Source organism: Apaloderma vittatum, unplaced genomic scaffold (genome assembly GCF_000703405.1).
Source record: "Apaloderma vittatum isolate BGI_N311 unplaced genomic scaffold, ASM70340v1 scaffold88, whole genome shotgun sequence".
Classification (NCBI taxonomy): domain Eukaryota; kingdom Metazoa; phylum Chordata; class Aves; order Trogoniformes; family Trogonidae; genus Apaloderma; species Apaloderma vittatum.
In genome coordinates, this window is record NW_009729978.1 from 30,417 (window position 1) to 53,773 (window position 23,357).

The 23,357-nt window shown below is 39.5% G+C and overlaps 1 protein-coding gene across 1 annotated transcript in view; it reads left to right on the forward strand.

The window, feature by feature from the left end:
- Positions 1–18,555, forward strand: part of LOC104277834 (metalloendopeptidase homolog PEX-like) — a gene marked incomplete at its 5' end in the record, with an annotated part of 35,550 nt that extends 16,995 nt beyond the window's left edge. The window contains 7 exons of the mRNA XM_009874607.1: positions 4,577–4,631; positions 7,792–7,859; positions 9,696–9,826; positions 12,848–12,913; positions 13,014–13,118; positions 14,821–14,897; positions 18,453–18,555. Of these exons, the coding sequence (XP_009872909.1) occupies positions 4,577–4,631; positions 7,792–7,859; positions 9,696–9,826; positions 12,848–12,913; positions 13,014–13,118; positions 14,821–14,897; positions 18,453–18,555 (605 nt within the window). The remainder of the gene's footprint in view (positions 1–4,576; positions 4,632–7,791; positions 7,860–9,695; positions 9,827–12,847; positions 12,914–13,013; positions 13,119–14,820; positions 14,898–18,452) is intronic.
- Positions 18,556–23,357: the final 4,802 nt, after the last annotated feature.

Consider the following 23,357-nt stretch of genomic DNA (forward strand, 5'->3'; position numbering starts at 1 on the left):
AATGTGAGTGCTTGTGTCTCCTTGGTGAAGTAACAGTATTACACTGAGTCTCAGGGAATTCAACTGCAAAATGTGTATAATAATACCATGAAGTTATTAGTTGGTAAATGGATTCATTAATGGCAGTAAAGACTCTTAAAATTAAAAAAAAAAAGTTTCAAATTTGAAATACATTCTAACAAGCTTTATAGTACCTTGCTGTGAAGAGAGGATGAAAACCATATAATGGATAACATGAAGCTAGAGAGCTTCAACTAAGTTAAAAGTGGTCCTACAGATAAAAAGTGCTGTTGGATCTTCAAGATCCGCATAAATTCAAAGTGAAATATTTGAAGTAAGCTAGATTGCTTGAAATGCCGTTTTATTCCAGAGCAATAAGGTGAGTAAGAGAAAAGGTCAGCAAAGAGCCACTGTCCAGACCTAGGTGTTACGAAAGCCAAAGCCTACCTGGAGATGAATCTGTGAGGGATGTGATGAGCAACAAGAAATGTCTCAGCAAGTGTAGCAGCAGCGTAACAAAGTCTGGAGAGAATGTGATTCATCTTGACTTTAGCAAGACTTTCATCACTGTGTCCCCTAACATTCTCAGTACAAAGTGCTGAAGAATGGGCTACGCAAGTGGATAGTTGGACAGACTGAAAACTGGTCAAGCTGCTGAGCTTAAAGGGCTGTGACCAGTGGTACCAAGTCCATCCAGAGGATGATCTAGCTTGGCTGCCCTACCTTGCCACCTGTAAGAAGCATGGATATAGGATATCAGTGCTGTTCTGTGACAGCTTGAACTCAATTGTCCACAGACCTCCAGTGCTCTTGTGGCATGTGACACCAGTGCCTATCCCAGAATGATGCTACAGTCCTATGACATTGCTTCAAAAGCAAGTGGGTTGTAAGAAGGTAGGCAAGTCAGATTCTGCAGGTCCAGGTCCTACATATTGCAGATAGATTTCTGTAGGTCTGTAACAAGGCAACACGGTTTTCTTCCTGTGTGTTCTTGGTGAGTAATGGTCTTGAGTGTAGACTTTCAGCCTGCACTAGCTGCAAAGTATATGAAGAGAGAGGCTTTCAGCCTGTATTCCTCTTCTGGGGCTGTGTAGAGGGAGAAAGCATGAAAAGATGCACCAGAAGCTGAATTTATGATGGAATATTAGCATAAAATACATTCCCAGTGCCTGTATCCATTCCTTAAGAAGTGCAGTTCTCTGAAGTCTGTCTGACTTACTCCATCAGATCAGTCCTTAGCTTGCTTGAACTCCAGTGGCATATAAATAATCCCATTAGTATTTATTGCCTCTGCAGCCTACTATGAGCTCTCTGTGTTCTGTCATTAATTCTTTTAGCTACGATATCCCAAGCAAGCAAGAAACAAGACTTCACAAGGGAATTGCCTAAACTGAGGGATTCAAACAGCATAAAATAAAAAACTGTCAGGTGATCTATCTCTTGTTACAATTGGAAGGAGATTGTTGGTCTAGGGCATTGTTATCCTTGTTGCTTCCATCTGGTTGACGTTTACGTGAGGGAGACTGCATACAGAGGGATGCCCTATGTTGCCAACTGAAGCCGTTCCTTGTAGTGTCGCAACAGTAGACAAGCACTCTCTCATTTTGTGCTACTAATCTCTGGAAAATAGGATACCTTTGCTTTACTAGCTGCCCAAGAATTGCTTTCATCAGGAGACAATTTTTTTCTCGAAAATAAAGAAATCCTATCGTAGGTAGTACATTCCAATGCCTTGAATTTTTTTTAAATGTGTATTACTTCCTAGTGGCTGAAAATACTTCCTATGCTTCCTTTAGTGCAATCAAACTACAAAACTGTTTCACACAGCTGCCCAGAAGCAGAAATCACTCCTTCAGCAAGTTCCATGCTCAGGCATGTCTTACCTAAAATGGGTCCTGACTTTGAGTAAGATAATTATCAACCTGTTGCATGGATTAAGGATTGGAGCTTCTTCCAATTCATTCACATGACTTGTTCAGTGAAAACTTTGTCTCATGCCTTAAGTCACATCTGATTGTGTTTCAGTAACATCTTATAAAGACGTCTTTAAATTATATTTCATAGATGGATGAACCTTGGTGAAGTTATGAACTTAATTTACTATCAGCAACGGATATTACTTCTACCTGGCACACTATCTATGCCTGGATGAAATAATTGCATCTCCTTACAAGACGTTGCTAGCCTCTTGCTGTGGTGACAGGCACACAGGGTTGTGTGGTCCCTAAACATGATTCCTGGAGTGGCTGTGATACCTCGGTTCATGCTATCTTCACTTCGGGCTCATTTGTTCGTTGTGGCCACAGCTCCTTCCATCTGCTTTTGAGGGCAGAGGATCATTCAGAGCTAGTGGGCCCTAACATTTCCTTCATTAAATGATCATTTTGGCACGTCCTAAAACCTTTTCTGAGGTTCAAAAGTTGGAAGGAACTAGACAATGTCGTTCAGACTGGATTTCCATCTCCTAACACCAGCTCTTAACTTGGTGTACGAACAAGCAATTTTCATCAGGTTGCATGCATGCACCTTTGCTGCAAGATGTTTGGAAAACATGTGTAGCAAATACTCTTCTGTGTGCACTGCGAGGCAAAGAGAGTTAGGTCAGGAAAACTTTGTCCTTGACATTGGTGTAACTGCGTTTGCTAGCACTACAAAAGCAAATGATAGCATGATTGAAATAACAAAACAGTATCTGGGGAAAAGAAAAAAACACTCAGAAAATAAATCTGAAACTCACACTTTTCCTAAGCTAATTGCAAATAGGTATTCAAGGCAGACAGAGAAGAGCGGCAGAAGAAAGCTGATGGGCAGGCCAGGAGGACAGGCCATTTGCCATATCGTTTGACATGAATTACACTCAGAACATTGTCTTTACAGACTTTGTAAGAAAAGGACAAAAATCTTGCCTGACAATTTATCTCAGGTATAAAAAAATCCGTATTCTATATACCAACAGCAAAAAAAATTGAGAGTTGCGTCTCTTTAGCTTGGAGAAGAGGAGACTGAGGGGTGACCTCATTAATGTTTATAAATACGTCAAGGGGGAGCGTCAGGAGGATGGAAACAGGTTCTTCTTAGTGATGTCCAGTGACAGGAGAAGGGGCAACAGATGCTAGGTGGAACATAGAAGGTTCCACAAAAATATTAGGACAAACTTTTTCACTGTGAGGGTGACAGAGCACTGCCACAGGCTGCCCAGGGAGGTTGTGGAGTCTCCTGCTCTGGAGACTTTCAAAACCCGCCTGGACACGTTCCTGTGTGACCTACTGTAGGTGATCCTGCTCTGGCAGGGGGGGTTGGACTAGATGATCTTTTGAGGTCCCTTCCAACCCTGAACATTCTGTGATTCTGTGAAATAAGGTTAAAACCAAGTGAATATGTTTTTTGTTTTGATCTGAGTGGCCAGGTGATTCCTTGAAGGGAGACCCATAAACTAAAGCAAAGGTTCCTGGGAAAGCAAGCGAATCACTGGAAGAAACTAGTTGTTCCTTGACAAGACAATGTCTGACAATTGCTGACACAAGACAGCGAATTCTATATTTGGACCTGGAAGGATGATACTTTTCACCAGCATATAAAAACTTTGACCATAGGTGTCTGTTGTGTTTAGCAGTTCTTTGGGCCGGTAAACTGTTACCACATTCAGCTGTACTGTCTTCAGAATCAAGGCACTGAAATGTTGGCCTGAAATTGGAAATAGAGCTGTGACTTTGAATCTAAGGAATGATTTTGGTTCCTATGTGCCATGTCAGTAGATCACAGAATCATAGAATGGCCTAGGCTGGAAGGGACCTTAGAGATCATCTAGTCCAACCTCCCTGTTGTGGGCAGGGACACCACCTCTTCACTAGACCAGGCAACACATGGGGACTGGTCTTCAGTCTCTAGAGTGTCTCCAATGACTGGTGACTAGTCAGCCTACCAGAAGCAGCCAGGTAATTCCTGTAGCTAGACTGACTCCATAGCCTTAATAGTCCTCAGCTCTCCCTTACTGAAGTGCCCAGGTATGTTCATTTACCTCTGACTGTCATAGACTGTATATAATTAGGCTTCCATTTTATCACTTTCATGTGTGTCTTGCTGCACTGAAGCCTCATGAAGCTGACACTTTCTGAATTCTGGTATCTATGTATCATCTGTTGATCTGTCAGGACATCTGAGGGCAATCCAGTAGTTTTCTTCACAGGAAACACCAGGAGTTTTTTCATAGGAACATGCACACTTACAAGCGCAGATGTGTGTAGCCATGGAATAAAATAAAGTTCATAGACTTGTTGAGGCTGCAAAAGACCTTTGAGATCACCAAGTGCAGCCTATGAACCAACATCATCACATTGGCAGTTCTTGCAGTGCAACATCTTATTGCTGTTGTGGTCCTAAAAGAGGGAGGATCTCTGCTTTTTCACAAAGATCCTCTCTACTGCATTCTGAAACTATCACCTGAGGGAAAGCTTCCCTAACAAAACCTTCTGAAACTAAACAAAGGAGGTCATAAAATCCAAACCCTTGGTCCTTGTGACTGCTATTCAGCTGTAATAATCTAGGGACCTCACTATTTTTGGTTTTGCTCTTTCAGGATTCCCAGCAGGAGAACTGCAAAAGCCTTTCTTTTGGGGAACAGAGTATCCCAGGTAAGTACTGCACCAGGGAACTTCATACACCTGGAAATGAAGAATAATTGGGAAACATACTAGAAATACATGTAGACAAAGAAGTGGGTATAGAGAAGAAGGCCAAGCTGCTGATTACCAGCAGGTAGTGCACAGGAATAATGTGTAGTCCTTCTGTAGGAAAAGCTTGGCCCTTGGCGTATGTGTTCTTCCCTGCCATGTTCTGCTATTAATACAGAAAAAACAGACTTTGAAAAGTGCTGCATTGTGCGATAACTTTTCTTACCCTTGGGAGCTGTATGTGTTGCTGTTGTCTTAAAATGATGACTGATTTCTCACTGGAATTGCTAATTAAATGCACCTGAGTGGAAGAGTTTCAATGCTCTAGCATGCAGATGCAGCAGTGTGCACATGGCAGGCATTAAAAGGAATAGTAAATCAGGTAACTAACACTTCCTGAACAGAAGTGAATACCCTGAGAAGCCATTTATTATCAGCTTATTGTTCACTTTCTGCTAATAGCTAAGATTAACAGTGGGCCTTTGCCTGTGCCTGTTGAGGCACATGAGAATATCTCCATGTGCATAAGTGATTGCCTGAGCAGGCCCATGTGCTTCTGTAGCTGAGGAAGAGTAATTATAAGTCACATATATTTAATTTTGAAAAATCACCAGTTTTGCGCAGTTCAATAACTTTCTATTTTAGGGTAGGATAAGACCATGAAAAGTTTCTGACGACAGTTTCCAAAAGTTATTTTGCAGTTACATAAAGCCAGTTACTGCTGAAAAATATCATTAATAAATCTTTGTTAAAAAAAAATCAAACTTTTCAAACACTTTGGTTTTGCCATGTTCTTGTGTCCTTGTAAACAGGAAATTTGACGATATGTGTAGAGAGACACATTCAATTTAGGAACAAATAAATTGGTATTCAAAGAGAATTCTTATGAGCCAGATGACTTTCTAAGTGGTAATTGGGGATAGAAGAAAGTCCTTTCTTGTTAAGGTGAACTTATTTGCTGCTGTGATTATTGCAGACTTGTTTCCATCTTTGCTTTCTGAAGATTTCTTTGTACTCTGACCTTCTGCCATAGTGATAAAATTGTGGTTCTTTCAAAGAATTATACTTTGCTCATTTCTCTTCTTTAAAGGTTACCTTAGCTTAAATTGGTTTTGCTTGAGTACATATCAAAATGAAATTTAGTAAACAAATGTAGCTGTTTTATATCAGACAACAGATTGCTTTTGTCCTTGAAGTATTCTGGATCTGTTTTTTCTCTGCTTAAAAGAAACAGTACACAGCATCGGAACAGCAAAATCATCAAAATCATCAGCACTTGCTGGGCGACTGATTAGCAAATATTTAACATTTACTGGCATTTTAGTGTCCACTTCCAGTATAACTACTATAAAACAGTTGCATCTATTTACATGAAAGGGAAGCTATCACCTTACGTCTCAGTACATGAAATAAAATGCCATTTGAATGCCATAATTCATAGTTGTAAGTCTTCAGTGCCAGATATATTGACGTAGAGATTTCAAACTACCTGAGTTGTAGCTTACAGTTCTCTGAAAGTTCCCCTTTAATGTGGTACCTGCTTGGCTGCACCTAATCCCGTTCACCTCTGTCCAGCTGTGCCCCAGAAGTGAAGAGCATGAACAGAGGTGGGAACATTTCTGGCAAAAAACGTTGTTGAGCTGAAGAGGTTTCACAGAAGCAGAGGCCAAAATTCCCTCAAACTTTAACCCTGTGTTTTGGAGCTGAGGAAAGCCCGAGGGGTGTCTGGGCTCCAGCCTCTTTTTTGTCCCTGCCACATGTGATGGCGAGAACCTTAGAGGAAAAATAAGATGTATATAGTAACAGGGTTTATTGGTTCTTCTTGACCTCTTTACATGTTTTGTGCTATTCTTTTTGTACTTCTCCAGCTGCCAAAGATCCTGAATAGCCACTTTACTTCAGATGTGGAAAACAAGTCTAATACAGTACATTTAGTATGGGTAATTATCACAGTGTGCTACACAAGATTGCAAATTCGTCACACAAAAGGATGATAGTTCCATTGCTAAAATGTATATTTTTAAGCAGCATTTTTTTAGTCAGGTCTTGCAATAGTGCTTGGGGAAAAAAAACAACAAATCCACAACACCCCACCCCCCTCAACAGTACAGAAGATTTTATCACATGCAAATTACCTTTCAGGAAAGGAAAAAACCAAAGTGAAGAGCTGTCATAGGAGCAGGGGGAAATAAATGATATAATACTTTCTGGGCATGACTGAGATGAACAATTAGTGTGTTATGGATCATTAGATCCAGTAATAACATGTTAATTCAAAAACCTCTCCCTTTCTCCTGTTTGAATACAATGTGTTAGAAATACTATAAGCTACTTTGAAGTATGGCGTATCAATAATAGAAATAATTGAAATCACAAAGAAAACCTAACAAACAAAAATGCATTTAGTAGATCACTTCCCCCTGTAATATCCACTGTATTTGATAGAAAGAAGCCCCAAGCTTTTCCCTCTGTCATTCCTATTTCTCCCAGATGCTTGTGTATTTGTATATAACAAAAAAAATACATTAATTGTCAGTCAAGAATAAAAAATATTTCCTTCTATTCTGTTTCTCCAGTGCGTTAGATCTGACTGTAGATCATGCCCTATTCCTGGGCGGGTGCATGGATATTGTATGACCTCTATCTTTAAAACTGAAGGGGGATCCGTTTAGTGCTTTACAAACTAGAGTCAGTCATTTGCAAGTCTGTTCCATGTCAGTGAGGAATGACTGGAATTGTCACTATGGAAGTCCTCTGCAGCCCTTGATCTATTCTTTTTTTCATGAATATGCTGAGAAAACTTCACCTATAACTCTCTCCTGTTCTCAGAATACACACAATGCAGTGAGCTGAAGGGTACAATTCAGAGGTCATATGATGCTAATACGGGATTTGATAACAAAATTGTATCATCATGATGTTTTTTAAAGTTTTATATTAAAGTTTGCTTTTAAGCAAGTAAGAATTTAACATTCAGACTTCAACAAGTTTAAGTCGGAACTGTACAACTATGATTTTTAGATCCATTCCTTCCCCAGTTTATATCTTCCCTGAGGTCTACACTCATTTAATGTTCAGGAGTGTGGACAGCTTCTGAGGAAAATGTTTCTTTGTGTTACAGATCATTAAGCTATGGTGCCATAGGAGTAATTGTTGGCCATGAGTTTACTCATGGATTTGACAGCAATGGTGAGTATTTGTCTATATGTTGTTAATATTTTTTTTTAAAACAAGTTGACAGATCAGAAAGCTGACTTGTATACGCTTTAGCATGTTTATTGTTTTGTTTCTTAATAATGCTGAAATTTGTGAAAAAAAAATTCCTATTTTTAAATATATTTACATACAATCTTGCTTGTCTGAACTAGATTTTGTTTTATAAGGACTGTTAGAACTTTGGTGCTTTGTGTTTATTTCGAATGGAAACTAAATCAGCAGAGATTCAGAAAGTATTGCCTGGGGGGACTGGGAAGGGAAAAGGAATAATGTCTGATTGTTGAAAACAAATTTCAAGAAAACTTTTCAGTTTTGCCTTTTTTCAAAAAAACATTATGTAAAAACATTAAAATAGAACACTGGAACAGAAAACAAAGAGCATTTTTATTATTTTTTTTTTAAAGAGAGAGAAACAAGATGTGGTCTAAAATTGTCAAACCAACTGCCCTGAAAAATGTGTGTAGTTGGCATTACCACCATCTGATTTTGGCTACCTCAGTAAAGTACTTTTTAAAATCGGGCTCCTGAGAGACAGTGGTGGGAGGAGAGAGAGAAACAAGAACATCCTCCCCTAGGGAGCAATTCTGAGTGTCTGACTGACATCCTGCTCTGACTCACTGTCTAGAGAAACCTCTTTCTACTGAAAATCTAGGGAGTTCAAGGAAGAGCAGACTTCTAGCTCACTGCCTAACTAAAGTTAAGTTGCTTATGCTGTGTTACTTCAAATACCTTTTAAAAAATAAAAGGAAAACCTTGTACCCTGTTGGCACTGCTCTGCAACATTTTGTGTCAGCAAACACTCCAGAATGGAAAAATGTTTTTTCACAAACTTCCATCTCATTTCTAGGAGAGTATCCAATCTCTATCATGTCTTGAGAAAGTCAGAGAGAAACCTAAGGTGTGATTCCCTAAGCAGACCATTGCCTCTTGCCCAGGTTCTTATCTTCCGAATGCAGAAATAAATGCATCTCTAGGGAATCTGTTATCCTGACAAGACTGCAGAAGAAATAAAGAAATAAAAAAAAAGAAAGAAAACATCTCCAGTACTTGGTATCATGTCTACTTGTTGCTCCCTACCTCTCTTTCCTGCAGTTGTAATGAAAAATCACACCCTAGAGCAAGGCTACACCCACATGGGCAGCTAAACCTGCTCTCAAAAAAAAGTCCTAACACGTCTTGTGTCTTGTGTCTGACTGGCTGGAGACCTGATGGAGGTTAGATGCTCTCCCAAAAAGGAGATGAGGCAAGTTGAGACTGAATCTTCCATGAGCCATTGCTGTAACTATCAGCCCAGAGAATAAGAAGTACATGTCCTTACTTTGCTGAAGAGGGTTCAAATGTTCTGGGTTTTTTTGCTCCAAGGTAAAAAAAAATGCAGCTTCAGAAGTGTCCATGGAATGGATTTTTTTCTCATCACGTGCATAATTAATTAATAATAGATCAGTTATCATCACGTTATCAGAATCAAAGACATATGGGCTGAGGATGAAAAATACCCACAATTATACTTACAAGAAAGCTCATAAGCCTCTTACACTATGTAATTATAAAATGTACTATAGAACTCATTAGTCATTACTATTTTTTTCTGAAACTAGAAATTGTGACAATAAATAGAATGTCAGCTTTTCACCACTGACTTGAGTAGGGTCAAGATTTTGCTCACTGTTCTCATCCATTTTCTATGCACACTTGCATTAGAACCTTCAACTTTCATTTCTGTGCAAGTGATAGATTCCAAAACTGGAACAGTATGTTTTGGAGGTTTTTTCCTATGAAGTTATTTATTTTCATTCTTTCTTTCTTAAGGTCGGAAATATGACAAAAATGGAAATTTAGACCCCTGGTGGACAACTGACTCTGAAGAAAAATTTAAAGAGAAAACAAAATGCATGATTAATCAATACAACAGTTACTACTGGAAGAGAGCTGGTTTACATGTACGTAAAACACCTGTGATTGAAAGCACTGGTGCACTAGGAGTTTTGGACTTTTTTTTTTAAGTTTTTTTTTATAAATCTCAACATATTGGGATTTTTGGCTACCAAACTCATTTCTCACAACGAATCATTTTTTGAAGTGAATAATTGTGATTAAAATTGTCTGTCAGATTTGATTAGTCTAATCAAATACCACTACCCACACCCTGGTGACAGGGTTAAATCACTTCTCCTCATCACATCATTTTGGAATCAGAGAAAGAGGATGAAGCAATTCAGCAAGGCTGGTCTAATTACTGTGAGGATGTTAAATGTCTTCTGAATATGAGGTCCATAATGAAAACTAAGCAGTCACTCTTTTTAAAAAGAAGAATATAATAGCATGTTTTATAGATTCCTTGAGCAATTCCATCTGTTATTTATTGCAGCTATAAAATGGATGCATAAACCCTACTTTATTTCAGATTCAACTCCTGCTATCTCTTCAATGTGTGCCTGCAGACCCAATTTGTGTCTCAAATAAAGGGAGTATGACATCAGTAGCTCATGGAAAAAGATTGAGAAAGAAAGTGCATGGGAATGGTTTCTGTTTCATTGTCTATCAGAGCCCTTGGCTTCCCTGAAAATGTGCACATTATGTAAGTGTCCAAAATGAAAGATAGATAGGATAAATCCCAGACCTTCAGAAATCAATAGCTAAAATTCCAGTAATGTTAGCTAGGACATGACTATAATCTTAATTTTTAGGATAAAACACATACCCCACCACCTTACTCAATTCTACTACCTCTATGTACGTTTTAGAATCAGAAATATAATTACATCTTTGCCTTTTAAGAATAGCAAGGTCACACTTTCCCCAGGCTGTTTGTATTAGTCTCAGAAATTATCATTCTGTGATTCTGGAATCCTGTAATTACAAAGCTATATTGTAGGCCAGTTTGAAGGCCAATAACTCAGACTTGAAGTACTTCATATAAGCTAATTTACAAATAAAAATTCTCAGGCCCATTCCTGAATATTCATAGGACAAAAATTATCAATACAAAAATGCCATTTAAAGAAAGTCTTTAAAATCTTTCCCAAGGATGTGACTGAGCCATTCCCATGCTCCTGCCATTGGCTTGGCCATCCCTTTTAACTTCTGTGGTGTCTCTTGTGTTGAGGGAGATCTAAATTTCTGCTCTGGTGTAACTACTACCTTTGGAGTCCATAGACAGGCTTACTGTAGAGATCCTGTTACCCACAGCCTTGTCATCTGCAAGGATTTTTCCTGTTATTTCCATGAAATAACCTAAACCACACTTTAGATGATGGAAGAAGAATCTTCATATTTTCTGCCATATTTTATAGCTTCTGTATGGAAAGCTATGCATGCAAAAAGCGCTTTTTTGCCTGTTGTTTACATCAATACTCTGCAGGTTTTTTACCCCTGTATGAATATTTTTCAGGGATCAAGAAACCTATTTACTCTTCTTTCTCATCTAGTTTACAATAATAATATCTTCAGAAAATGAGCATAATGAAAGAAAAAGGGGATATAGAAATAGCTTCAGAGTGCACTAATCACATAAAGTCATTTAATGAAATAAAGGCCTTATCGTGGTCCCTGAGCCCTGTCATGAACTGTCTGCACAGAGTAATCTCAGATACCTGACCCAGAGCTGCCTGAGATCAGCAGAAAGACTTCTTCCACTTATTAAAATGACCTATGGCCCAAATGTCACTGCTAGGTTACTCCTATCTGATGCTCTAAATCAATCTACTTCACAAGCCCACTGCAAGAAAAGTGTATGAGTAGCCAGGTCAGAAAAAAATTCTGATGTGTGTGTCTGTTCCCTGGTGTCTCAGCACCTTTTCTCCTAAAAGCACCTTTTGTAACTCCAGCCTTCTCAGGGGAGGGAGGGCTGGCAGGAAAGGGGTGCACTTTCCTCCACTGCTCCCATTTCTCCTTTATTACACCCTTGGGTGTTAAACTAGATGCAAGACATGAAGCAAGCAGCCATGATCTTATGTGGGTGCTCATCTGCACTGAGTGGCTGGGCTGTGCACAGGTACCTGGATATCCCCTGGGTCCTTCTACCTTTTCTCCCCAGTTTTCCACTCTTTTACTATCCTGAAACTAAGGTGACTCCTGTCGCCAGCTCCCCTATATTCATCCCTGTGGCATGGGAGTATCCGACCTTATCAGAGTATCTACAGGCCAGCATTGACCTTCAGAGCTCTTGTCAAAACTATGCTCAATTACCTTGCATATTCGAGGCAGAGTAGAGAGCAAAACTCCTTAATTACAAATACAGTTTGGTAACACTAGGACCTTAGTAGGCTGGATGATCAGAGATAATGCTGCACTTGCAGAAATGAGGATTTCTTCATAATGATATCGTGCTTGGTAATACCAGGAGACCAGCTTTTTCACAAAGTGTAGATAGCACTGCTTCTCACAATATATTCTCGTTGCCATTGCCCTTGCTCTTGGAATCGATACTGGGGAAAAGCAATGTGAATCTCCTTTGCAGATATTTTTAGAGCACTGAATATACTATCAGTTTCAATCCTGTCTCTGACAGTTACTTTTAATTACACTGGTTTATGTTATGACTTAAAAATCATTTTAGCATCCCAGTAGTATATTAAAAGTTATGTAGAGAAACAAATATAACCTTTTAGAGAATAGTTTAAGAAAGAGGCTACTGGATCTCACACATAAGCAAATAAAAACCGTCTTCAGGGAGAATTATTGATGCTCAGATCAAAGATCAGGGACTGGATCTTGAGTGCATTTTATCTACGGCATTTTGTGCTACGGAGATCTAGGACTAGAGCCAGGATAAGTCATCATGGAGGGTTGTTTACTGACAATTTTCACATTGAAACCCAGTTCTCTTAACCAGAGATATGATGGTTAAAATTGTCTGAGTTAATTCTTGCCTTGTTTTATTTTTTCCCTGGTTTCTTGAAGTTGATCAAGAAGGAAGTTCAGAAAGAGGTCAAATGACTGATGTTTTTTCACTCTGCCAGGTGAAAGGCAAGAGGACTCTGGCAGAAAACATTGCAGATAATGGAGGTTTGCGAGAGGCTTTCAGGGTAAGTAGACAAAAACCAGTGTTATTAAAAAAGAAAAAAAGAGAAAGCTGTGGCTAGGCTCCATATTACTGAAAGGCACTTGGTATCTCTTTCTTATCAGGCATACAGGAGGTGGATTGCAGAAAAGAGGGGAGGAGAAGAAGAGCCTTTACTGCCAGGCCTTGAGTTCACACACAACCAACTTTTCTTCCTGAGTTACGCCCATGTGAGTAGTACAAATGTGTTTCAAGTCCCCATGCATTAACCTGCACAATGTGTAGTGCAGAGATGAGGCTGCTTTATTTTAAGAATCTACACCAACCAAACCCAGTCTTTTCAGGGTATAAGCAGAGACTTCTTCTCCCGGGACTATCCTTTCTTTTCTCTTTCTCTCTTTGCCCTTACCTGTCCATGGTGCCAGAACTGCTGGCATTATTTTTGGGTTTGGACAGTGTGGTCACAGCAGCTTTCTTTCCTCTTGCTGCTTCCTTCCACTACAAGGGTCTTCTTACATCATGGGCTCCTTAGCCTCTTTTCATTTTAGCTTCTCAGATTTCTGGTGCTTGTAATATGCAGCAGTTTCTGACTGCTTCCACCACAGACTCCTGTTGAAAATATGTCACCACCACCATTCGTTACTGAGCATGATAAGAAAATTAAGCAGCAGTGAAGAAAATCTTAGTTTATTTTTCCCCGTCTTTGTTTGCTACGCACTAAATATGCTGTAGCAAAACTTTGATGGAGGACATGGGGTTTTTTTAGAAAAACATATAGAACAAGGGAGAGAATCAGAAATTATGTATTTGGTTAAAAATGTTGTGATAAACTCCCTATGAGACAGGTAAATGTTGGGCTATAAAACTTTGCCCACCAGTTGAAGGAATGAATCATCTAAAAATGAAGAAACAGGACTCAATCCAACCAATGCAACCAACTGAGAAATGTGCCTCTGCTGAGAGTCAGTATAGCAGTGTATGGCCGTTTCAGTTTGACAATATTGACCAATGTGTCAGTTTTTCTCCAAGAAAACTTTGAAGCTATAGGGAAGATCTGCAGAACTGCTGCAGGAATTGTATGCCCAGTGGACCCTCTTGAGGTGAGGCACATGTACAGTGAGAGGAATGTATACCAAATACCATTGAGTTCAGCCCATTTCCACAGAGTTCAAGATACTCAACGGACTCATTCAAACTGCCAGACAAAATTGCGCTGAAGTTCACGTATCCTATAGGCATTTTGTCTTAAAGGATTTTATTGAAATGAAACATTCAACACAGGGTTTAGATAAGGTGGGGTCTGAGATTTTACATTCAATGGATACAGCGTAATAAGGACTATTCAGTTGTAAAAATATTGTTTCTGCCCTGTTTTGTGGTCAGTTACAATTGGGTCAACTATCATATCAGGAATAGTGAATTGGGGACCACTAATGGAAGTTGAAAAATGCATAATTTCAAAAGAAACTGACATTTCAACATGGAACAAATATGTGGTATCATAGCTTCAATTTTAGAGATGATAAGCATCATTGTGTGTACCTTTTATACACATTATGTAGCTCTGAGACCAAGAAGTGTGCTTGGTAATTATTAAAGCATGAGATGCTGCAGCACAAGCTGAAAAGCAAACTACCACTATAGAGAACTTTAAAAAAAGAACTAGTAAAGTGTCTATGGTTAGATGATGCAAATGAGTGGGTGGAGAATAACAGTGGATGGAGACTGGATCCATTAAGGGAAAAACAAGAGAGTATAAAAACAGAAAACTCCAAGTTAGCAAAGGTGAAACAGAATAAGATTTCATGGAGTCTTTCTATTTTGTGTATTCTCGAAGTAACAGGCATATTAAGAACAGTGACATTACATTCTGCTCTACTTATAAAGTCATCCCAGATAACGTGCCTGTTTCTGCTATTTCTTCTTTATTAGGTAAGATGCAACTCCTTTAGACCAGAATCTGCGAGAGAGCAAATACATATTGGAGCTCACAGCCCTCCTCAGTTCAGGTAGAGCAAATAATGCATTTACTCAGTATACATACGGAATCAATCAGTGCAGCACACAAGTGGAGAAATTTAGTGTGTTAAGATGGGTTTAAGAACAAACATAAAATTGAACTGTGCTCTTGGCTTAGACTGAAATGGAATTTTTTTTATTAGCTTCTCTTTCACTATTACAAATATTCTTCTGTAAAAATGAAGGGCTTGAATCTACCTTCAAGAGCAGTTGACCCAGAATACGTTCTGATCTCTGTGATGTCCTGTAATCATGGCCTGAGTGTCTAAAATGTCTCATCTAGCACTCTTCTTTTTTCCCCTCTAAGTAGTTCTAGTTAAGAAAACAGTGAATATCAGGGAGTCCTTGGTTTAATCTGCCTGAGTTCATTAAAGGCTTTAAAGTGAGTACCTTGAATTATATTGGTAATGCAAAACAAAACATGCCCTGTAAATTCAATGCAAAACTAAACTCTTCAATTGGCCTTCAAGAGACAAATTGCTTGAAGGAGCTGTGCTAGTCCACCCATAAACAAGAGTGTCTGTGTCTTTGCCCAGAAGACCTCCCATGGGCTCCCCTAACCACAGACACCCATGGACCCCAAGAAAAAATGCTGGAAAAGAGGGAAGGCTTAAAAATTACATAAGAATTAGGAAGACAAAGTTTATTTCTCTGCTCCTCCACAGACTTTGTGTGTCCAAGAGCAAGTTGTTTCTGTTGGGATTCATGTCGATTGCATTTACTTAACTAGGAATTGTGTGTTTATCCTCAGTCAAGTGCTTCATAACCTATGTGTTTTTGGGAAGGATGTTAACTCCATAAGCTGATTCGTAACAGAAGTGTCTCCAATACACTGGATTAGTTGCCTTCTGGAGATTCTGTTGACTAAAGAAGGAGCTGGGGTCTCACCTTCTCCATGACTAAATTTAGGAGATATGAGCCTCAGTTCTTTCTTGGTCAAGTAAAAAAATAACATTGCTTTTGCAGGGGAGCTGTGAGGTTTCTTCACAGGTCCTGACATATTCCCTGGACACAGGCATGCCAGAGCTGAAGATACAAAGTCAGCATGCATAACACACCTTGAGCTACTTATAACCAGAATGAGTTAAGAAATAATGGAACTGGAAACTTAGTGACACAAATTTAATATAAGCTCATGTTGCAGATGTGTATGTTTGGTCTTGGTAGACTTCTATTCTCTGCACTGAATCCTGCACTGCTGTACCTTTGCGATACTAGTTACATGAGCTAGCTAGGGAGAAACTAGTGCAGAATGCAAATCTACACACCTTTTAATGATTGAAAATACATTGTGACAATGAGAACAGGACTGTCAGGCTGATATTGAGCCTACAAAGCAATCTTTTTAAACAATTCCCACCCTTGTCAAGATTTTGGTAAAATAATGTTCTCTTGCCTTTTAAAGTCCTTGGATTTATTCACCTATATGTATATTTAAATATTCTGAATCATTGTACAGCTACATTCCCACGAGGTGGGTGCAAATCACAAAGTACACAGGGAAGCTTGGGGATAGAGCATTCATGAGGAAAATGCATGAGGGCATCAGGCTAAGAAAGAAAATTCAAGATAAGATTAAATTAATTTGGGGTGTAGAAAATACAAACAAAACTTTTTCTTAGTTTTTATGTGAGATACTCAGAATGGGCTTCTTTTTCAGGCCTGAAGAGAAACTGTGGTGCTTGTCTCTTCTTGCAAATCATATCAACTGGGCTAACAAATTATGTTACCTATCTTCCCCAAATCTGCTTATGTCCCAAGATCATTATGAGTACAACAGCAATGCAGCTGGTTTCAATGTGGACAGCTCTTGCTATCCAAAAAGCCCAAACACCCCTTTTAGAAGTAATTATAAAAGGTAACTATAAAAGATTATAGAATTGAGCAGCCCATATCATTGAGCAGCTGCTAGTCAGCCCAGATTCTCTTCACAGTGAAAAAAAGAACAGGCATTTTGAAAGTATCTCTCTACCTACATATATATATGTATAAATAACTGTTATGTAAATAATAAATTTAGATTACCTGGACTCTGCAAGTACATCTTTCTATTGACTGCCAAGGGAGCCCAGGGGAACGTGTTCAGGGGGAGATGTCTTTACTGCAGTTCGATGAGATGAAATCCAGACAGCCCAATCTGATTCCGCAGTTAATATGTGGCAATGTCAAACCCAGTGTTGAACAGTCACGTGCACATAAAGATCTTTTGCGGGCTGGATTCTGATTTTATTTATTTTTAATTGGCAGATTTTTTGGTGTTAACATGTGTCTTTGCAATTTGCGAATGCTGGTTTCAGAGTGAAACCCCTGGCATGGCAGTCAGAACTCCCACTAACCTCAACAGCAGTTCCGCATGAGCAGCTCTTGCTGTTCCGGTCCCTGAATATGTATTTGAAATATTCTTACCATAAAGCTGTACCTCTTATTTGAAGCCTAACCTCCTTTTGTAATTCTGCCTACGAAACTGACCTTTAGACATTTTTGTGCCAGATGACTGCAAATTTTCTTACCCACAGAAAGTCTAATCAACATATTAAGAATGTTTGCTACCATGCTGAGCTATGCTGAGAAACTGATTGTCTGCAGTGGAGAAGAATGCCTTCCCACTGCATAACAAAGAGGGTGGAAAGGTATACAATTAATATCTCAGTAGATCCTTTTCTGCTTTTAACTCAGGATGCTGTTTACTTTAATACCATTACAAATTTCAGGTTAGTAAATTCCAAGACACTTGAAAGCACAGGAAAAATCAGCAAGCAACACAATCCCCATCTAGCAATGGTAAAATAATAATTTAAGACAGCATGAAATAATACAAAAATGAAAGCAGGAACTGAGAATGACTGCATACAAGGAGAAATCTCTTCCCCTGTGCCTGAAGGTGCCAGTCAGGGATGCAGACACATTGTCTAGCTTGTGTGAGGCGGGGATGTGCTGCTCTTTCAGTATCACACCATCTGCGGTGGAAGCAGGAGAGCCTGCAAGCTGGTCAGGACAGAAGCCTTAGGAAATGTATTTCTAGAATATCAGAGTAGTTGAGATACTCATAGGTGTAAGGCTGAGCTGGCCAATAATAGAGGCTCTGCCTGCTCCCTCAGTTTCAGGCTGCAAACTCCCCAGAAGTCAGTGCACATGTGTTAGATGGGTGGGTAGAGGGTGTTGCTAGAAAAATCAAACCACTTCCAAGCCTGCCAGACACCAGCGGTTTGGAATGTGCTAGAAGAAGGACTCCACTGTGCAGGGCTAAGGCTGATATCCCACCTTTGCCGCCAAGGGTCAGATTAGAAAATTGTTCTAAATGACGTAGTATCCACAAAATGCAATTGTTTTTATTGAGTTTCTAGCAAAGTAGAGTGCTTCTCAAAGCACTGAATGAAACAAGTTTATCTTCACATTAACCAGGAGCGCTTCTCCTGAACCTTTTGGTTTTATTTGTGGAAAAATAACATGGGAAGACTGAAACTTCAACCTGAAACTGAAATACTTACAGGCCTGTAGTGTTTAACAGAGGACAAACTACATGTTGATCACTTTTCTCTTTACAGAGTTATCGGTGCAATGAGCAACTTTGAAGAGTTCCGTAAAGCTTTCAATTGCCCAACAAATACAACAATGAACCGAGGGGCAGAATCCTGCCGGCTGTGGTAGACATCTTCCAGGTCTTCTCTCAAGAGGGGTCTGCAATGTCAACTGCTGTACCTGAGCTCAAGCCCACTGCTAGAGTTTTGAAATAATGTTCTTCAATCTGGAGAGATGTTACTTCAAACACATCCTCCTTATCCATGATGATGACCTGCATGGATCTAATCACTCTCGACTCAGAGCCTAGAAACATTGGAAGTAGAAGAGGATAAGTTTTCTTTAATAATAACAGAAAAAAGGAACTCATCCATAAAACTACTCCTGTTCATCTGCAGTTGCATTGCAGTTGATGGATAACTGCCACTATCCATTCTAATTCCTGATTTATAGTTGAACAAGAGGTAAATGCTAAAACTCATTTTTAATCTATCGCTCTGCAGGGGTGCTATGCAGAGTGCTCCCCCACAGAATTTATTCTTTCTAGATGAAGAAATTCATGAGACCTGCTATAAAGCCAGCTCTGATCTGCTGTATGATACAGCTTTTTCATAACTTAAACTGTTTAAACTGTCACTACTCAGCACTCCATAAATGATATTGCATGATGTAAAGACACAAGACTTTATATAAATTCCCTTTAATATTAGTGCTCCAGGTTTTGGAACAGTTTCAAGCTGAGAAAACATCTCGTGATTTCCATCTGCTAGGACTGAACAGAAAGAATACTTTCCAGATCGTGGCCTCACCTAATTTTAGAACAGCTGCTGATAAAAATCAATGCATGGTGAAAATCAGAGGCTTGCAGAGGGAATTCCCAGCACCATGGCACTCAGAAGTATTACAGTGCTTGTTCCTGTTTACATTGTAGGCAAGTTTTTTCCCAAGGGGTGATTTTAACCTTGTGCTGAAGGTAGCTTCACCTACATTAACTTTTAAGCCTGAAATAATATACCAGTTTTAATTTAGGTATTTCTTAGTGCCTGGGTCTTATAGAGGAATGTAAATAGTGTGCATGTTTGTTCTCATGTTTAGGGCAGGGCAGGGTTATTTGTGATTTTAAGGAAAGAAGAATATGTGACTGAAAAACAGAGTTCCAGCAGCTTTTGACTTGTCTGGATAAAAAGATCAATTCAGGAGTAGCGAACTTTTAAATAAAGTGTACATGTGGGCCATTTGAGTGTTTTGTTTGATTTCTAACAATATTAATATTGTAGTAGAAAAAATTTAATACATAACTATTACTAAGGTGGGGAAAAATAAAATAACTCTTTCTTTTGCAAGAGAAGGATACATATTTAACTGGTATTTATTTATACCTTGTGCATTGATTCTCTTTTCATGGTGAAATTGTTTCAAATAGAGAGAGAGTTTCTTTAGACATTTAATTATTGCAAATCTATATGCCTCTGTATATATATACTTATACATATATAAAAAAATTATAAATTTTTTTCTATTTGCTTAAATGTTATTGGTATAGAAATGTTAATAAGACAAACTTGTTTTACAAGGATTGATCAAATATTGTCTAACTGTCAAGGTGGAGAAAGGTTCATCTGAAGTTAAGTTTTTGCAAATGGTGTTAGTGTCCTTCATTTCTGTATAAAAAAAAGGGGGACCTCATGAAAAAATAATTTGTGGAAGGAGACAGGCCATCAAGCTACCTTCCAGAGAGAGGGAAGCAGAGGCTCCTGAACTCAAGGCACTGTTGCCATGTCTGAAAAACAAAATATTATGCTTTCGAGCTAGTACTTCATTTTTTCAATTTTCCCCTGAAAAAGTCAAAGCTTTATTAAGGAAAAAAAGACCTTCTGCTTCCTTCAAGCCAGCCCCACTCCTGAGTTTCATGGTTTACAATTTGTTGTTTGAATTGTCACTACTACATTTTTTTCCTGGAGATATTTTTCAGATGGACTGTGGTGGCAGTATTTTTGGAGACTTGCCTCGAACCAGCAGATATGGATATTAAGCAAAGTGATGGGAAAGTTTTCCTACTAATGGGAAAGTTTCTTATCAAGTTGCATGCCATGCTGAGTTCATTCCTGTGCTCATATAACCATGGACATGACTTGATGTTTGCTGCTTTGGATCAACAGCACAAAGTTCAGGGGTGACATCTCGGCCCCATTAAAGGTAGTACCGATATGGTCATTGTCCTCAGAAAAGTCGTAACATCAACTCCAACACTTATCTAAATTTTCTGCATGACTGGACTATGCAAAAGCTAGTTTCATAGCAGCTCTAAGCTTTCTAACTTTATCTCTCAGATCAGAGATGCAATTGCAAGAGGTCCTCTCTCATGGCTATTTTCCAGCAGGATAAATTCTGTCATTTTGTAGTTCGTGGGGTTGTTTCTCTATACTGGATAGTGATTTTTTCTAAAGTGCCTGATGTTTGCTGCCTTAAAATGTCACTTTTGCTGCTCCTTGCTCAGGTCTTCAATGTGTAACACCAAGGATTTTTGACCTGTGGTATGCATATACCCAACAGCATAGAAACCACTGCAAAACTGTTTTGTCCTTGCTAGGGCATCTCCTGCAGCAGGTAGGGGTCAGGTCCTGGACTGAAGGTACAGCAGGGAGCTGGAGGGTTTGGAGGCAATGCACTAGCAGGGAGGAAGAGAGGGCATAACCAGATTTTGTACCCTGATTTCAGCAGCTGAGAGGGGGCCAACAAGCTGCCAGAAAAGACAGAAGTCCTTGCTGCTGACTGGCACATTCATTGGAAGTACCTCAGTTTGGAGAATCCTTGCTGTTGACTCAGGTTTTCAGTGCCTTGGGCTTAGGTCTTGCATATGCCCACGGGAGGATCCTGACCTGCCTCACCTGCCCACTTTTCACCTCAAACCAAACAGCTGACAATGCAAATTACAGTTCGCTTTGGAGTCAGCTGGAAAGCAAAGCAGAAAATAATCAAATAACTTCTTAAAACTTGGTCACCAAAGGTAGCCAAAACAGAGTAATGGCTTGTGAGATCTCTTCCAGTTGCCTCTGTTTTATCAGACTCCCTGGGCCTGCTGTGTTTTCACATTGTGCCTCCTGGGTCTATGCTAGTAGTGCCTTGCTTATCGCTGTGAGGCTCACATTACATCTATGCAAACAAATCCTTTATCATATATATTCTTCCCCCAGAGCTTTTAAATTGTTGTGGGGTTTTTTCAATTGCCAGTAGTATTGTGAAATGTTTCTTCCTGTTGGCTTGGTAATCTTCTTTTCCAGTGATCAGGAGGGGAAGGATCACCTATGAATGAAACATTTTTACCCGTGTAAATTTATTTTTTCTACTGTGTAGACATAAAGAAACAACCTCTGCTCCTGTCCCAACCTCTGCTTCTTTGGGTCCTGAAATAATGTAAACCTTCTAAGTGCTTAGGTGTGTAAATGATGTCCAAGCTGGGTCTGGATGCTGAAGTACTGAAAAACTCAGTTGCATTGTAAAGCTCTGCCTCTTATCCTGTGTGAGAAGACTTCAGCATTCTTTAGGTAGGAATGCTGTGACGACATTAAATGTTTGAATTATTTATAAAATAATCAGGTGGGTTTACATGTAACTTTGCATTGAGTATTGTTCAACAAATTATAGGCTTAGAAGTATATATCACAGCAATGTCATATATATATGTCCCCAAAGAAATATTAAAAACTTGAAAACTCGAGAGGCAGATCTATAGTGAGTTAAAAGGTCTTTTGTGTGTATGTCGTTTTTTAATCTGAAATTTTATTTTGCTATTCAGCCTATTGCAGTTTTTATTCTTGCATAATATGTTAATTGACTGTTTTAAAGGCAGTTGTGTTAGCCAATAAAAGCTAAAGTGATGAACAATTTTCCTAAGCTTGCAGTACGACAGAAACTTCTTGGCATGTCACTGTCCAACTCTATGATGTTATTTCTGTAATATATAGTCTTTATAAAATGTAATAAAAAGCATAATGACATGGCCCCAGGTTCTCAAGTCTACTGGTGCTACTTGACAGGCTAAGAAGAACCTCCTCTCTCAGGGAGTCGTCTAGCCGTCTTCAGTCAGAGTTTATTAAGGTCCACTTGCCCCCACTAATCTGCTGGAAGCAATTAAAATGAACATGATGTGAACTACTGTGGATGAGTGCTGGGTGCTGCATAAATTGCAGAAGGACAGGCAATAGAGCTGTCCCAAGCAGAAGCTGCTGGAACATAAGAAGGATTGGGAGAAGATCTGCCTGCCTGTCAGCCCCACCCTTCTCCTCTTGCCCCAGTCCATGTATGTCTTCACTCACACTTTGTAGCTTCACCTGCTTTTCAATTGCTTTTAAGTATTCTCCACAAGTGTTTTTAAGAGGACAAGCCTAGTGCCGTACCTGAGTTTGAACTGCTGCTCAGCAACCTCCCTTCCTAGCCAGCAAAAAGGAGTAGTTCTGTTGCCTCCCCAGGCTGTGATGTGACTGCAGGCAGCTTTGCTTGCTGCCATTCCTCACTGTGTAATTCATGAGCCTGACCCAGCATTTATGTTCTTGGGCACAGGGACTGTGCCAAGGCCTTACACATTACCAACTTGGCTCTTCCAGGCCAAGCACCCTATTTCTTGTGCTCTGACCAGTTTCCTGACACTGCTTGGGTGCCCACCTCAAGGCGGCACAAAGCCCGTGAGCAGCGAGGAGCAACTGTACCTGGTGGGGACGGTGGCTGAAGCTGACCTTGCCATATCTTTCGGTGTGATGTTCTGTGGTGACACAGCCTCCCAAAGCCCATACCTTTGTGCAGGCAACTCTACACATAGCTTTTGCGTCTGGGCTGGCAGAGAGATTTTTGTCTTTGAACGCCTGCATCAGTTGTCATCTACGTTACAGCGCAGCCTTACCAACACTTCTATGGGCATAAGCAAAGGTTTGAAT